Below are 13,391 nucleotides of genomic sequence, written 5' to 3'. Positions count from 1 at the left end.
AGTTCATCTATATTTTTCATCTTTCTTCCCTTCATGAGTTTTTACTTTTTGCAAGCTTATGAATTAATTATTAGGAATTTATATCCCTTCAATTTTGACCTTGAGTAGGGCCAGAAATATATAGAGATAGATTGATGTGTTTTACAAATTTTTGTTTGGAGTTTTGTTGTTTTTGTTTGTTTGTTTTTTTAGGATGTAGATTCTAAAACAGATTTGTGTTTGGGATGTTTATTAGGGGGTGCTTAGGATTTATCCCATGTGAGGAAGGCCAGCAAGCTGACTTGAACAGAAAGAACTCTAGGTGCCACACAGCTGACTCCACAGGGAACTCTGGGTATGGCATGACCATCAGAGTTACCCCTCTCTGCCAAATGGCCCTTATTTTTTATCCTTACCTCAGTTGCTGAGTGCAGCCCTGGGAAGGACTTGGCCTGGGTGAGGTGACTGCAGCTGAGGCCATCTTTGAAGGGACTGAGGGCTGATGGCTTCTGTAGTCCCAGCTGCTGGGGCAGCAGGTCCTTCTCTGCAGGATGATCAAGGCAGTCCATCTCCACTGTATGAATCTTGCTGCTGTAGAATTGGTATACTTTCCTGTTGAAGATTTTACTATAAAAATAGTTTGTCAGGTGTTCAGTTGAATATCAAAGTTTACTGATAAGGGTTTTCCCCTTTCCCCTTTGTACTTCTTTTTTTTTTTTAAGTAAACTCTCTACTAAACATGAAGCTCAAACTCATGACCCCACACCCAAGAGTCTCATGCTCTACTGACTGAGCCAGCCAGGTGCCCCTGACTGGGATATTATTTAGGATAATAAACTGATAGTTAATGTACCCCACATTGAATGATTTGGCAACATGTTGTTATTTTGAGTTAGGGAATAAAAGTTCAATGTTATGAATTCATTTAGGGACATTGTGTTTTACCACAGGGGTGCCCATTTTATGGTTTTATGAAAGGAGTTCCTTGGGTATCTAGTACAGGCTGTATTCTCCCAGAAGGGTAAACACCGTCCTCACTGAGGTTGCCCAACTCTGTAACACTAAGAAGAAACATGAAACTGCTATTGAAAGGAAGAAGAGCGCACAACAGCTCCATGCCTCTGTTTCATACTGTACGTAATGCTGACTTCAGCACCCCCAGAGAGATCTTTGCGAGGCTAGAAAATGGATTTCAGTGGCGACACCTGTGCCGCAGAAGACCGTCAGACCTCTTCAGTGGCACGTGGAAGAGCGCAGGTGTCGGAAAAAAGTGTGAAATTGCTCTGTTCAGTGTGTCCTCGATGTTGCTGTTTGGAACGATCTTCTTTTGTTTTATATTGCAATTCATTAATTGGTTTCCAGAACAATAGAAATGCATTCTACATACAGAATATAATCTCAATTTAAGAACGTTTCTGACCTCCTTTATATTGTAGCTCTCATTATTTCGTGGCATTCCATTTCTAGAGCTTCCTTTTTGAATCCTGTTCAGGATGTCACTGTTTGTGGGTATTTATGTGTGTACTAATGACTGATTTTGTAGTTTATTACCTAATATTCTTTTCTTGCAAAGGTTGTATAGTACTTTGGTCCAACCAGTTGTTTATAAATAAAAAGCTTATTTTCATTTCATGCTGAGGCAAGTTTCAAAGGGTCATTTGCTTTGCTTACAGCCCTGGACGTTCTCCCGCCTGCTGTGACCATGAAATAATTATGATGAACCATGTCTACAAAGAGAGGTTCCCAAAGGTAATGAACTGAATTGAAGATGTCTAGCATCTAAACCAATGGGCAATATGCATGTAGCGTCCATAAGGTGGTTTGTTATGGGAAAGCATGGGCCAATCGCGTAGTAATGAGTTAGACCTGTATAGAATAGCACCACAGCTTCTAAGAAAGGTAAAAATTACTGAACAATTTTTATTTAAATGGCTGAGCACTACCCACACTCTCTGTGTGCTGAGCTCCCTCTAAAGCAAATCCTGCTGGTTGCCCAATCCCCTGGGTGGGCCTGGTGGGGTGCCACAGGGAGAGGGAGCCTCTGCACCCACATGCTCCCCTGCCCATTGTCTGGGCCTGCTGTATAGTGCCAAGAGCAATCCTTTCCCTTCCTTAGACACCTGGAGAGTGGAATGTGATGAACGTCTTTTTTTCTTAAAAAACAAAACAACCCCCCAAAAACCTCCTTTTTCTTTTCTGTGACTTCCTGTGTCTTCAGCAAATACATGTCTAACCCTATTAATTTAGAAGGGAAGGTGCAGTTGCAATGTTCCCCAATAGAATGGCGAAGGGAATTCACACTGAGCCCGAAAAGACTTGCTGAGGAGTTGCTGACAGATGCCCCAGCTGTGGAAAGCTGCCGTTTGACGTTCCCTGACCCTGGCTTGCACGACCTTTCCCCTAGTGCTCCTGCACAGTCAGGAGAGGACAGCCTCTCCATTGTGTTCCTGTTCCTCCCCAGCTACTCGTGTAGCCCTAGGCAAGAAAACGAAAGGAAATCTCTGGTTTCATAAATCACATGTAGAGTACTTATTATTTGTAATGAACCCAACATTGATGTCATTGATTAAAGCCGTCTTAGCTATTAATTACCTGTCCCTCGTCACCAGGGAAATAGGTCCTGACTCTTCATAGTCTGTGCTGGTTGGGATTTTAGAGAGGAGCAGGAGGCAGAGGGCACCCCTCTCTGCATAGACAGTTAATATAACCAGGGGATACTGATTAGACACTAGGGCATCACAGAAAATGAAATCAAAGTTGCAAAGGAAATTTTTGATAGATGTACCCAAGGAATCTCCTTGGCCTTTTGTACAAGATGTAGCTTTTTGAGAGAAGGGTAAGGATGTTCCTGGTGCATTTAAACCTACTACAAAATGACTCTTGGCCCACCCTGTGGAATTCCAGCAACAGTCCTGAGTTTTGAATAGGTAAAAATTTAACTGGATATCGTTGAACATCCATGTGAAAGAAAGAGCCCAAGATTTAAAATGAAAACATAACAATGCACAGTATTGTTTGGCTTATTTGAAGAAGCTGACATAGCCCATTTTATATTTGATAGGATAGGAAAAAAATCATTATCACCCTTGGATAGTCAGTTTCCCTTTACCTCACACCTTTCTTCCATGAGATAAGGCTGCTGTTGCTGCTTTTAAAAAAAAAAAAATTTAAATGAGCATTAGGTGTTATATCCAACTGATAAATCACAGAATTCTACCTCTGAAACTAACATATAATATTTGATAATTGAATTTAAATAATTTTTTTTTTAAAAAACAGACTATTTTTTAGAGCAGTTTTAGGTTCACAGTGCAGTTGAACTGAAAGTACCAAGAATTGCCATATACCCCCAACCATGTCTCCGCAACACCCTCCCCATTCCAGCACACCCACCCAAATACCCTCCCCCCATGAACATCCCCCATCAGAGCAGTCCATTTATTAACAATTGATGAACCTGCCTTGACACATCATAATCACCCCAAGTCCATAGTTAACATTTAAGGTTCACACCAGGAGGTGTATTCTGTGGGTTTTGACAAATATATAATGATATTGTGTATGCACAATTAGTTTTGAGAAATGTTTCATAATTTGTGGAGGCCTCTGAAAATGCTCCATAAATGTAATGATTGTCCGTGTGTGTGTTTTGTTGTATTTCATCTGTGTGTGCACGTCTTCTCTCACTAGGCTACGGCTCAGATGGAAGAACGTCTGAAGGAAATTATCACCAGCTACTCCCCTGACCACGTTCTTCCTCTAGCAGATGGAGTGCTTAGTTTCACTCACCACCAGATTATTGAACTGGCTCGAGATTGCTTGGATAAATCCCACCAGGGTCTCATCACCTCACGATACTTCCTTGAATTACAGCACAAATTAGATAAATTGCTACAAGAGGTATGAACCACATACCGTGTAAAGTTTTCTGATTCGTTTTGCTTTTCCCCTGAAAAAAGAGAAATTTCACGAGTGCATTTGCTTCCACGTTTTAACCGTGAGATAGAGTTCATATTCGGAGGGAAGCAAAAAAGAAGAAAAAACTGATTGCTACTTTCTATAAATTGATTGCCGTCATCATTTATAGTAATAGAAAGTTAATGTAATAACCTTTATAGGAACCTCAGGATCCAACCATCTATGGCTCTGGGATAAGTGGATTGTGAAGGATTTTGAGGCAGTGATTTTTCCCCCTACCCCCAGCCATAAAGTTATAAATTGCCTGAGTGCATGTGTGTTATTTGAGGATGCTATCTAGTCCTAATATCTGAAAAAGCTAAATGGAAAACGGCTGGCTTCTTCCAGGCCTGTGTCCTATTAATTGACCTGCACGTGGTATTGGGCAGTAAATGGTAACTTATATTTTCATTAGTGTCAGTTCCTCTTCTAACGAAATATCCAATTTCCAAAAGACAGATAAACACAGGGCCTGCCTGAGCCAACCCCTTGAATGTTTAGCTCCCGATAACAACCAGGACAGGAAGGAATGTGTATGGTAGAATGCAATTAGTGTATATATTGCTCTACTGACTGAAATTGATCAGCAACAACCTATAAGTAAAACCTGTTTAGCCTACATATTCGGATATATTGTATTTCTCTACCTCACAGGGCAGAAGCTATGCCCATGTCAGCATGATTGTACGTGTTTTTCTCTAACCATGAATATGTAAATAATTGCGTGGACCTGAAGGAAAATACTAGCATCCTAGTTTTCTGGAAATTATCTGTCTGCCCCAACTGAGTTTAGTTCTGGTGAGATCTCTCTCTGACCGGCAGCCACTATTTATCTTTTCTTTCCCATCCCAACATCCCGACAGGGTTTTCTGTACTTTGGTCCCATTACTCATATTTCAGCCTGTCGTGGTCCATTAAGGCAGTGTTTCTCACCATATTTTAGGGCTGGTAAATATGTTGTTTTGGAGTTTGGGTGTTCATTTCCAATTTGTCTTGCACCTATTCTTCCACGTATTAAAATGAAAATAAATTTATAGGAAAATGATCTTGCATTTGGATGTATAAGCAAAGTAAAAATATAAGAGCTGCTAAGTGCTTACTCTCAGTAATTTTACTCACGTCATCACAGACTGATGGCTCAGGGACTGCCTGCAGCATAGGCTGTAGTGGCCGTGTGGGCAGGGATTTTGTCTGTTTGTGCATCTAGAATAACGTCTAGCTCATAGGAAAACGCTTGTGGAGTGAATGGCTTCTGACCTCCTCTCACTGAACTCATTGAAGTCCATTCTCCTCCTCACTGTCCTATCCACTGCACATTCTCTCAGAGCAGCCTGTTTAACTAAATATTATTAGATTTAGCAATACTAAAGTTTTCCCTTTCTCTCTTGCTAACCCTTCCCCCTCCTTTCAAGATATTCTTATTCTTGGTACCTCTAAAATTACTAATTTCTTCTCTGCTTCTTCCAAGGGCTCTTCTAACTTGTGTTTTCTAGAAGTTAGCTTTCCCATATCTGATTGGTGGCCCACGGCTCCTCCCCGCTGGAGATATCTTGTTGGCTATCTTAAAGACCCATGAACTCTAATGGCTTCCATTCTGCATCTCAGATCAGCAGCTCTCTCTTAGATTTCAAATTCATGTGTCTGCCTGTCTGTTGAGTGTCTCTCCACCAAGGCAGTAATCCTAACTCCCACATTCTTGCTCCTATGAGGCTGTAAGAACATATATCTAAGAGTCTTCAGTGGCTCCATTCTGCCTACAAGTAGAAACCCTAACATGGCCCGTTGAGCACAATGCATTTTGTAATGATCTGTTTGGGGTTTTCACTTAAACAGCATGAGAGAGTTCTTTGAAAGGAGAGGGGGCTCAGAGGGAGAAGCAGGGTCCCTGCTGAGCAGGGAGCCCGACGCGGGACTCTATCCCAAGACCCTAAACTCATGACTTGAGCTGAAGGCAGATGCTTAACCAACTGAACTACCCAGACGCCCCAAATAGTGCATTTTTAAACAGAAGAAGCAGTTAAGAGAGTATCTGTATAGTCAGCTTCTGTGAGATACTCCTATAATTCCACATACATGTCCCAGAATATTACTAAAATTACTAGTTTAGTCCTGCATTTTTCATTCCTTCAGAGGCTTTTTCTGAAAAGAATAGAATCAATGTCCAGAGTGATTTGCTTTGAAATCTGCCCCGAGTGGGGTTCCTGGATGGCTCAGTCAGTTGGGCATCCAACTATTGATTTCAGCTCAGATCCTGATCTTGGGGTTGTAGGGTCAGCCCCACACTAGGCTCTGCACTCAGCATGGAGTGTGCTTGTCCGTCTCCTTCTGCCCCTCCCTCCTGCTCACACTCTCTCTTTCTTTTTCTGTATCTCTAAAACAAATAAATAAAATCTTTAAACACCCCCCCACACACACACACACACTGAATTTTATTTCTGTTTAACAGACCTGGCAGATTGTTTCATGGCAGTTATTAAAAAAAAAAATCATAGCTTTCAAAAATCATGTGAATGCACCATATAAGAGACAAAAATTGTTGATTTTGAGGTTGCCTGGGTGGCTCAGTTGATTAAGCCTCCAACTCCTGATTTCAGCTCAGGTCATGATCTCAGGGTTCTGAGATGAAGCCCTGTGTTGGGCTCCACACTGGGCTCCAAGCAGGTTGGGAGCCTGCTTAAGATTCTTTCTCCCTCTCCCTGCCCCTTGCGTGTTCTCTTTCTCTTTCTCAAAAAAAGAAAAAATTAGTTAATTAATTAATTGTTGATTTTTAGGAAGATTTGTCTTTTCAGCAGAGAAGCATGTATGTTTGTGGTATGAAGAGCAAGTTTTGATTATGAATAGGAATTTCTTATTTATCTTCACAGATAAACATTTCCTTCAGTCAGTGCTTGTGGGAAAATTGAAACAGTCTTCAGAATCGCCTTAACAGTGTCCTTCCAGGGTTTGGAGCTAAACAGTCACAGGGGAACTTGTGCCTTTTAGATGGAGTCTTATTGTGAGAATTGCCTTTGCCTTCCCCAGTATGCAGTTGTTGTCACTTCCCAGCTGCGGCATTGTGTGCCTGCAGGGTATCTCCTGGCCACTTTCCCCATTGTCAGTTTTTTGCAGACCCAGGCAGGGTCCCCCTGCGGCTTTGAACAGCTTGATTTAACTGATGTCTTTTTAAAGTCCCCAGGTCTAGGTCAATTCCAGATGAATGCTTTTATGTCTCCCTGTGTTTTCTCTCTTAGGTGTATTTGCCAAAGAAAATACTATACATAGGAAGCTATAACCTACTCAAATATGGGTCTCAGTATTTTTTATAACAGCCAACACTTAAAATACAAACACAGGGTATCCATTAGTGTTGGCGCTTGCTGTTGGCAGCCTGGAAACTCTCTCTCTTCTCGTGCTAACTGTGTGATTTTGTTTGGTGTTGTCTTAACAAAACTCCCTTCCCAATACTGTTAGTAGATAGAATGTTGTTTGAGTTAACATTACCCATTGTGTGTTTTGGCCTTAGTTACAGCGGATAATTCTTAGAAGTAACAAGTAGGAATGAACTGATTATTTTTACAGTTTTTAAAATGGAATTTGTGTAATCTAAACTAACTAAAGATTTTTTTAAGATACAGAGTTCTTTTTTCTCTTTGAAGAGTTCAGCAAAACACATTCAGGCTTTTTAGATTTTCTTATATTCCTGAATTTGTAAAGCAGTAATTAGTACAATAAGAGGAAATTCTGTATGTAGCCCACATTGTCAATCACGAAGTTAGGTGGCTTTTTGTTTCATCTGTAAGGTTTTCTGTTTAGTTTTGATTAAGAAGAAGCTATAAAGAAGGCATATAACCATGCTTCTTGGCATTCGTTATCTCTTCCAAAGTCTCTCTTTGGTGTAAAACAAAAATTAGAAAGAAAACCTAAGGCAGTTTAAATATTACGTGTAACTCCTTATACATGTCTTAACATCCCACCTGATTGCTAGGACCTGTAGTTTTTGCTACAAGTTGGTTTTCTTTGAACGCATTCTGTTCCACAGTTATTCACCAGTGGTCTTTTTCCCCTGTGTTTTTTTCTTTGAAATGTTGGCTCTTTTGCTTTAACCTATATATATGTTTCCTATACCTACATTTTGGAAAGTTGCCTTTGATTTGATGGCTTAAAATTCGTAGACCTGTTATCACTAAGTTTAATAATTTTTCACAGATTTAGTCTGCCACTTCTTTTCATAAGAGGGTTGGTTCTTAGAATAAAGCACCTTCAAGAATGATTTGAAATATTTATTAGTATGTCTGTGAAATTATGTTCTATTGTACCAGCATCTTCTCGATGTGTGTTTTTTTAGTCCTTAGGGGAAAGTAAATCATGCCAATTTAAAAATTATGACAGCCTTAAAGTGAGTTGGCATAAAAGTTCACATGTTTAAACTTGTACAACTTTGGTTTTATGACTGCCTTGATGCAGATTTACCTCATTTCTTCAAGAAAGTATCATTGAAAATTTTAATGATTCAAACTGAGTTTTATTCTCAGGATATTTTTTGTGCTTGATGAGGCAGCATGTGACATAAAATTTTAAAAGATGGAAAGTCAGTTAAGTTTTACTGAGTTGAGTGCCTAGGTATTATTTATTCAATATATGAAACCAAATTCGTATGCATGTGTGTGAGTATAAATGTGATCCCCCTAACATTTGAAGTAAGCAATGCAAACTTCTTACACATTATACCATAGTGAATTTATAGGCTAATTGTGGTACCCATGTAAGATCTATTTCATAACATAAATATATTAAATGCCGGCAATAACAAAAGCAGACCTTCACTATATTAGCCATTTCATACTTCATTTTGCGACATCTGGCAAATCAAGTCTCCTTATCTGCCCCTCACTCCACGTGTACCATGAGCTTAATGTGTCATAATCTGTTAATCTCTCTATCATTCATGGTTCACATTGAGAGTTTCAGTGTTTGATTTTTAACACAGAATAAATCAAAGTTTTACAGATGAAATTTAGCTAATAGAGCCAGTTTGTAGATAAAAAAAAGTTTAATGGTGTCCATATGTGAAGCGATAATGTTCGCTTATCAATCCTTAAAAAGTATTTTCTAAATCACTTAATTTTCAAATATTTGCAATTATCTAGTTAATGTACTTGGCTGATTTTCTTTTCCATTTAGTAGAGCAACCCTGTCTCACCTTTCTTTTTGTTGCTTTCTCACAGGCTCATGATCGTTCAGAAAGTGGAGAATTGGCATTTATTAAACAACTAGTTCGAAAGATCCTAATTGTTATTGCCCGCCCAGCTCGGTTATTGGAGTGCCTGGTAAGTTGCCCCTAGAGGGAACTCCATTATTTATTGTTAACTGTGGGAAAGCAGTGACCATCAGAAACCTCCAGTTTCATTTGGCTTCCAAGACCAGAGTTAAATGGAAAGAGTCCACAGGAGCTACAACTTGTGAATGTTTATGAGCACATCCCCATGTGGTTTTGTTTTCTGGTTTTAAGTAAAAATTCTAGGACTTGTGCTGTATTGAGTGAAAATCATATCACATTCTTTTCAAAGTGGAAATATCATCGTGAACTAATAGGCTTAATCTTATCTCCGCACCATTACTGTGTGACAGCTCATTTAAAACACTTGCTGGGCCTCACTTTTTTGGAGCTGGCAAGATGCAGAGAGAGGTTTGTCATAACCTGCGGTTACTAGTATTTGTTCTTAAAATGTGGCACGTTAGAAACAGATGCTCGGCAGCAACCCATTAGGGAGAATATAGTAGCGTCCCATATAGACTGGAAGAAGAGAAACTTCCAGAGATGAGTTCATTTTGTCCATTATATTGTCCTTGGTCATTTTCCTACTTTAAAATTTTTGTTTCACGTAATTTTGGCTGAAATTTCAGTCCACCCTGTGAACAAATATGAAGCTTTGAAGATAAGACGAGTTTTAAGGGGCTTAACATAGTATCAGCACTCACTTTTAAGTTCTGCCAGCCATTAAAGTGTAACACTCCATGCAGTACGGCTTTTCAGAATTAAACATTCACACATATACATATAGGGGGGTATTGCTAGGGTTTTGATCTTATTTTGATTAACATGCATAGCTTTTTATAATAGTGAAATGTTCACAAGCCCCATAAATATATACCAATGCACAGTGAGTCATGTGAGAGGGGAAATCTTGAGGAAACGGGGAGGGGCATGGTGGAGTAGGTGTTTCCATCAACGGCCAGGACCCTTAGAACCACAGATTCAAAAGCACCATTTGGCATTGTCTCTGGAAGGATAAAGGGGAACAAATACTCTGGGAGAACCGTGTGCCTGACGAATGTAGGCAAAAGGAAGTCTCATTTTGTACTACGTCTCCCATTGTACTTTTTCTGAATTATGCACCACATGTTTGTACTTCCTGTATTTGTTTCATTTGGGGAAAAAATAGCATTTAGCATTAAAACTTGTTTCTCTGGACAGCCACAGATATGCTAATAGAAGATTTTGCCTTAAAAGAGGAAATGAATTTTTTCAGTAATCCCCCCTCACCAGAAGTGAAAAAGTAAAAGTATAACCTTTCAGGGATAGAAAGAGGTGACCTTAAGAGTAGAATTGAAAATGTTACTGTTCTCAGCACTATTAAAGCTCAAATGAAACTGGAGCTTCAGAGTTTGAGGGGTTGGTTTCCAACCAGTGGTCTTAGGCCTGCTGTTTGAGGCCTGCGCTTTGTGTCATTGTAGGTTTCTAAAAAGGGCACACTGAGTGTATATGTTGGTTTTGACTTTCCTCCATCTGCAGCGAGACTTTTTTTACATGGCCTTTAGAAACCCTTGAGTGATCTTAGGTGAAATGCTGATATTCTAAAGTTGTCTAGTTGGGGTATTAATTAAAATGGGAAACATCTTGAGGGGATAACATCTAGGAAATTTAACTAAAAATAGCCTCTGTGGTTTAAATCTTCAAACATAATTGTGTACAAGAAGTAAACCCATGACATCAATTTAGAGTAATGGAACTCTAAAGATTTTTATTACATCCTAGAAGTAGCAACCAAAGAGAGTAAATACATAGGTAAAATATGCTACCAAATTTTAAAAATAGACACAGGTAATAGCATTAGTTTTATAATTTTGTCTTTCTTAATCTTCACATTCCATGAATATTAACTTAATTTTAGAACGTACTAATAAAAAGTGGTAATTTTGATATTTTAAAAAAATACTTTTGCACCCCTTTGTACTAATGGAGTTTCCTGCAAAACCTTTGAGAATATGGATTCTAACATTACTCCTTTTGAGGCTGTTTATGCAAAGAGAGAAACTGAATCTTCTGGATGAGATTTTGGATTTAAAAATTTTTTACTAAAAAAGGCATTATTTGAATTTTAGACATGTTCATTTTCAATAAGATAGCAGTAGGATATCTTCAAGGTTGCATTTTAAGGAAACTGGAAGTGGTTCCTCTATGAGTTACCAAGGACATGCATGCATTGCCTCAGAATATGAAAGCCTTCAAATATGAAATAAGAAGTGCGCACTTTTTTAAAAGCCATTTGCTTCCTTCCTGCATAAATAACCTGCAACTGTGTATATTGAGCAAATCTTATTGTGAGAGGAATTTATGTAATAAAACCTCAGAGAATTTTGGCTCAAATAAGTATACATCTGTGTTTGTCTTCTGCTAGGAATTTGATCCTGAAGAATTTTACTACCTATTGGAAGCAGCAGAAGGCCATGCAAAAGAAGGACAGGGTATTAAAACCGACATTCCCAGGTACATCATTAGCCAGCTGGGGCTCAATAAGGATCCTTTGGAAGGTACGTACCTTGGTTGGGCTGACCTTTCACTGGACTGTGCACTACGACTTCAAACAAGAACTTAGCAAGTCTTTACTTTTTCCTCATGATTTAGCTCTGTCTGTTGAAAAGTGCAAATTTGGGGAGCCAGTTGTGCTTTGAAGAAAGAAAGCAACCCTTCACTATGGGGTTCACAACTCACTACGTTGAGTCCCAAAGAGCGGGTGAACCTGACCCATTTTGTGTTCTACCTAGAGTGTGGGTCTGAGGCCTTGAAATCCCAGAGACCTGTCATCCTGACAATACCACAGCGTCCTGCAAGCGTTCAGATTACAGCCTTCTCTGAGTACTTTTTCTCTTGCAAAGCTCAGTAGGGTTCTTCTCAAGTGTACTTTTAATTTTGAAGATGTTGCTAAAGAAATTAATTATAATTAATTTAAAAGTGACATTTAAAGTAATTGGGGAGTAATGCAACTGATGATAGATTTAGACGAGGTAGAGTGTTGGTAGGTAGATTTTTGCGTGTAACAAAAAATTGTGAAAAATGGTAATATACAGGAAGGCCAGTGGGGGGAAAATATTTCTAAAAGCTTATAGGTCTAATGTTATTAAATACACAGAAGACTAAGCATCTTGTTAGTGGTTTTTTAAAAATCTAATACCAGTAAACTACTCCTCTGCCCCCGACCCTTTCCTGATCTCTATTATTTGGATTAGACTTTAAAACACTTAAGTTACATACCGCCTAGGAAGAGTCAAAAGCAGTCAAAGACTCCTTCATTCGAAATCCTCTTCCTGGTTCGTAAAATTGAATTTGCAAACAGCGTTTATCTTGCTAAATTGTTTGTAATGATGGTAACTGTTGGCACAGATATTTTCCCATCTAAAGCCCAGGAACCTGCTGCTCTCTGCCCTGCTCTCCTGTTTCCCCCGCTTTTGTTTGCTCTTACGGCCATTGGATCTTTGCTTCCAGTGAAATGATGCATGCATTCCTGGGAGATAATGCCAGATAAATTTATATTGTCCTGAAAGCAATACCACATCAGATTCATCACTTATCAGAGGCTGGTGGCTGCTTTTCCTGAAAAGTTCCCTGGGGAGAGATTTTTTCCCCATGGCTTTTAAATTACCATCTTTACCTTTTTGAATCATGAGTCTTCAGAAATGGTTTAAATCAATGAAATAAAAAGGGCAGATGTTTAATGGTATTTAGATGAGTTTTAAAAATCTCTTCAGGCATTGCAAAACGATGCCTTAGCTTCCTGCTTCAAAAGCTGACTCCTGGTTCCATTCCATTACTACTCACTGCTTGCAAATAATATGTATTTCCCAGATAATAGTTATTTAGCAGAAATCCTATTTAAAACAGCCATCTTTTAATTTGTTTTTTTTTTTATGAAAATAATTGGAGTGGGGAGACTGTCAAAGTACATTAGAGTGACTGTTCACGCTGGTAGAGTTGAGGTTGGTTCAGCCCTTGAACTGTAGAACGAGTGGGCTCTTTGCAGTTTTCTTAACCCGGCAGTAAAGATCACTGTGGGCTGAACTTTGGTAGGTGAATCATCTGAGGCCCATTTATGTGCCTTTATAGAGACTCTAAAAAAAAAATCTTAATGGTGATCTTGGACAAGTTTTGAGTTTAGTGATACAAATTCATCGCTGGGAGTCGTGTTTTTAACTCTTGA

General features: G+C 39.1%; 1 protein-coding gene across 11 annotated transcripts in view; it reads left to right on the top strand.

Annotated features, from left to right (window-relative positions):
• Positions 1-13,391, top strand: part of MAST4 (microtubule associated serine/threonine kinase family member 4) — a 552,196-nt gene that overhangs the window by 488,378 nt on the left and 50,427 nt on the right. For all 11 annotated transcript variants that reach the window (XM_032336083.1, XM_032336081.1, XM_032336082.1 and 8 more), the window contains 4 exons: positions 1,653-1,728; positions 3,670-3,879; positions 9,141-9,242; positions 11,595-11,727. In XM_032336083.1, the coding sequence (XP_032191974.1) occupies positions 1,653-1,728; positions 3,670-3,879; positions 9,141-9,242; positions 11,595-11,727 (521 nt within the window). The remainder of the gene's footprint in view (positions 1-1,652; positions 1,729-3,669; positions 3,880-9,140; positions 9,243-11,594; positions 11,728-13,391) is intronic.

The sequence above is a fragment of the Mustela erminea genome, chromosome 3, assembly GCF_009829155.1.
Source record: "Mustela erminea isolate mMusErm1 chromosome 3, mMusErm1.Pri, whole genome shotgun sequence".
Taxonomy (NCBI): domain Eukaryota; kingdom Metazoa; phylum Chordata; class Mammalia; order Carnivora; family Mustelidae; genus Mustela; species Mustela erminea.
The sequence above is the reverse complement of the archived record's forward strand: the minus strand, read 5'-3'. Positions and strand labels throughout refer to the sequence as shown.